Genomic DNA, 3,220 nt, shown 5'->3' on the forward strand with positions numbered 1-3,220 from the left:
GGGGGGGGGTCACAACCCCACGAGCAGCCCTCCAGCAGCCTTCCAGCAGCCGCCATGATGCCCAGATCCGACCAGATCCCCCGGGACCGCCCGCCCGGCCCCGGCCCGGCCCGCTCGGACAGCTGTCCCTGCGAATAATTAATTCCAGGGCCTTCTCTGCCGCGACGCCGCTGGAGAGCGATCCTCTCCTGGAGTTTGACATCTCCAGGGCGCGTCGCGGTCTCCGGGCCACCGATCGAGAGCAAATTAGGTCCCAATACCGCAACGGTTGTGCGTCGTTTCGTATATATTTGACTACATTTGACCCAAAAGGTGCCGCGGAAGTGTTCATGTTACCTCCACTGCAGGGCTAGTCCACTCCGACGCCTTTAGGAATAGCGTCACAATCTACTGCCAAGCATGCGTGTAAGACGTCAGCTAGGCCAACCATGAGTTTGAACCTATAGCGTCCATAAAATGCGACTGGAAAATGTGGAAAAACCCACTCGATTGGGGCGTTATTGACCTCGTAAACTCCCTGCAAAGGGAGGTTATGGCAGTGTTTATATTAACCATTCCTTTTGTGATGGAAGCCGATCCTCGATCAACATAAACACTATTATGAGACGGTATGAAAAGTTTCAACTTGTGAACTTACAGGTTGGTGACGGCACACGTTGTTAGTTTCTCTCTTCTTAAATATATGCTGGTAAAGACTGGGGATATTTTCTCTAAGAGACATACATCCCTTGTTCTTAAAATAGAAGATAAAAGCGTTTTCTTTCCATTGGTTATTGGACCAAACATCTATTATTACTCTTACCTGTTAAAAATAAATATTGGTGTAACATGGTGTAACACATGTGTGTAATAGTTAATCCCACGTTTAATCAGCGTCTACTAGATTTTTGAGGTTCGTGGATGAAATATTATATCAAACTCACCCACTGTTTGTTATCGAAAGTAACATTTACACCCGTTATATTACCGGTCAGTAGTTGCACGTCTCTCGGTTTCGCTGGGTTAAAGTGAGTGGTACGAAACTGCCATCTCCACGGAAGAGGCCGATCATTCGGTTCACACAAGTAAAAGCGTTCGGTGTAGGCTATGAACGGGCCCTATACAAAAACGAGTAATGAAACATAATGTTAGGACGACAATAAAATTATGACGATGTGTCGTATTCCAAATTTTGAATAGAGGCAGCCAACAGAGGGTGCTTCAAGCTCCGTGGTTTTTTTGTTTTTTTTCTTTTCCAACCACTTTGGCATTCCCCATTAAGACGGCCAAATTGTGCATGAACAGGGCTGCCAATTTTCGGCCTTCCCAAAAAGAATGCACTAGTTACATGTAAAAAAAAAGTGGCAAACAAAATTATGTTTATCAAAGAAGACAAGATTAATCATTCGAAAAGAGTTGCAAAAACGTTTGGGAAGCGTGCAGCCTTGAGCAAAGTGGCCGCGCGCACCAAAACCTACCAGGACACCGTTGATGGCTTTGCCGGGGACGCCGGTCGGACCGATGAGTGCGAGTGCCACGAGCACCAACGGCATCCTGGCGGGACCCGAGGCCGAGCCTCGACGGCAGTCGACGGCATGCTCCTCTGTGAGGGCCATGACCCAAGTGCGCCAACCATATGTCGCGTGGCGGGTCGAGTACTCCGTGCTGGCGTGTTAACGAGAGATTGATGGCGAGATTTGCAGTGGTCCAATTTGCAGCTAGGTGGTGGGGAATAGTTTAAAAATAAAAAAAAATTGTCCCCCAGAAAGAAACGCGATTGGGATTTTGGACTAAGCCCGGTTCCTAACAAAATGTCCCATACAACAGACTGGGAGAGTTATTTGTCTCGTGCAAAACGATGTGCGCTCACAATATTGCGTCCTGTCTTGGTTCAAAAACCCTTCCCATTTTTGTCTACCAGGCTACGATTCGGCAAATCGCCCCCATCACTGCAAGTAAAGGAGTAAGCAAATTCGATCCAAATAGAGCGAGGTTGTGAATCCGATTTTATGACTCCTGCGGTAGCGGTATTGATTAACATCGCTCTCTTGGAGTCAGTTTCGCGACTCTTCAAGTTACAAATCAGACTCATTTTGATTCGTTTTCGGAAGTATCGCTCTAACAGAGCGATGAAGCCATTTTTACGTCGCTCTATTCGGGCAAGAAAACCCGCCACTCTACGTTTGACAGTGATCCTGTATATTATGTTTCGTTTGCCTCGCGTGAGACGGAGGTGCTACACGAACGAGTGTTACATGAGATCCCGCACTGTTAAAAGCTCTGCGAATACATTCTGGCATAACAAATTTTGTGCCAATGAATAAACTCATTCTCTTACTTGAATTATCGCTCTTGGGTCATCCTTACGGTGCGTCCCGCTCCCCCTGCCGTTGCGAAAGGGTGCAAAGTGCAGCCAATGCAACGTCTCATGGCGCCCGATGTGTAGGCAACACCCCGTCTGTGGTGCGCGCGTGTACTGCGGGGTGGCCTACCCCGAGTCTCGCAGGCGTCGAGCTCTCGCAACGATAGAACCGTATACCGTATGTATACTTACTTTCTAGATCAAAACAAATTACCGTTCCCTGCGCAGCGTTAAAACGCCAGAACCCATACCCTTTCCGTGTCAGCGCGTCGCCTATAGCATATACACGGGCGCCGGTAAAACGCGGACGTGTGTGTTCGCGATCATTCCTTGCCCTTAACTGTCATTGACGAAAACTAGCCCAATAATTGTCGGATCATCCGCCAGGCGTTAGCCCGACCTAATAATAATCTGCGCAAGCACGTAGTGCCTTATCCCACTTCATCATACACTTATCTCTGCACTCTGATGAGCCCCCCCCCCCGGCCCCGCTGAGGCCGAGTCTGTTGCTAATTTATTTCGGTATTTGCCGCCGCGATGTATATGTGTTTTCCGTTGCCCCCCCCCCCCCCGCTCTCCCTCCCTCTCTCTCTGTCTCTCTCTCTGATGCGATACTGCGGCCCCTGTCCGTTTTTGGGGAGGGGTAGGGAGCGACCTGACGTGGTCGGTTATCAACCCCATCACAAGCCAATATCGGCGCGTCCTGTCGCTGACCTGGGCGGAGCGGGGCCTGTTTGTTGGCACCCGAACCAGTTCGGTCGCACCGCCTGCTCTGCCACTTCCCGCCGAAAGCCGCCGCCGCCGCCCTCCTCCTCCTCCTCCTCTTCCTCCTCCTCTTCTTCTTCCTCCTCCTCCTCCTCCTCCTCCTCCTCCTCCTCC

General features: G+C 50.2%; 1 protein-coding gene across 1 annotated transcript; it reads right to left on the reverse strand.

The window, feature by feature from the left end:
- Window positions 1-10: 10 nt before the first annotated feature.
- On the reverse strand, window positions 11-2,724 carry LOC113210464 (uncharacterized). The gene is made up of 4 exons (XM_026428478.2): window positions 1,458-2,724; window positions 924-1,097; window positions 638-802; window positions 11-517 (listed from the first exon to the last, which is right to left on the reverse strand). The coding sequence occupies exons 1-4, from the start codon at window positions 1,593-1,595 to the stop codon at window positions 350-352; spliced, it is 645 nt and encodes a 214-aa protein (XP_026284263.2). The 5' UTR covers window positions 1,596-2,724; the 3' UTR covers window positions 11-349.
- Between the last annotated feature and the right edge of the window lie 496 nt (window positions 2,725-3,220).

The sequence above is a fragment of the Frankliniella occidentalis genome, unplaced genomic scaffold, assembly GCF_000697945.3.
Source record: "Frankliniella occidentalis isolate FOCC.00 unplaced genomic scaffold, Focc_3.1 Scaffold24, whole genome shotgun sequence".
Classification (NCBI taxonomy): domain Eukaryota; kingdom Metazoa; phylum Arthropoda; class Insecta; order Thysanoptera; family Thripidae; genus Frankliniella; species Frankliniella occidentalis.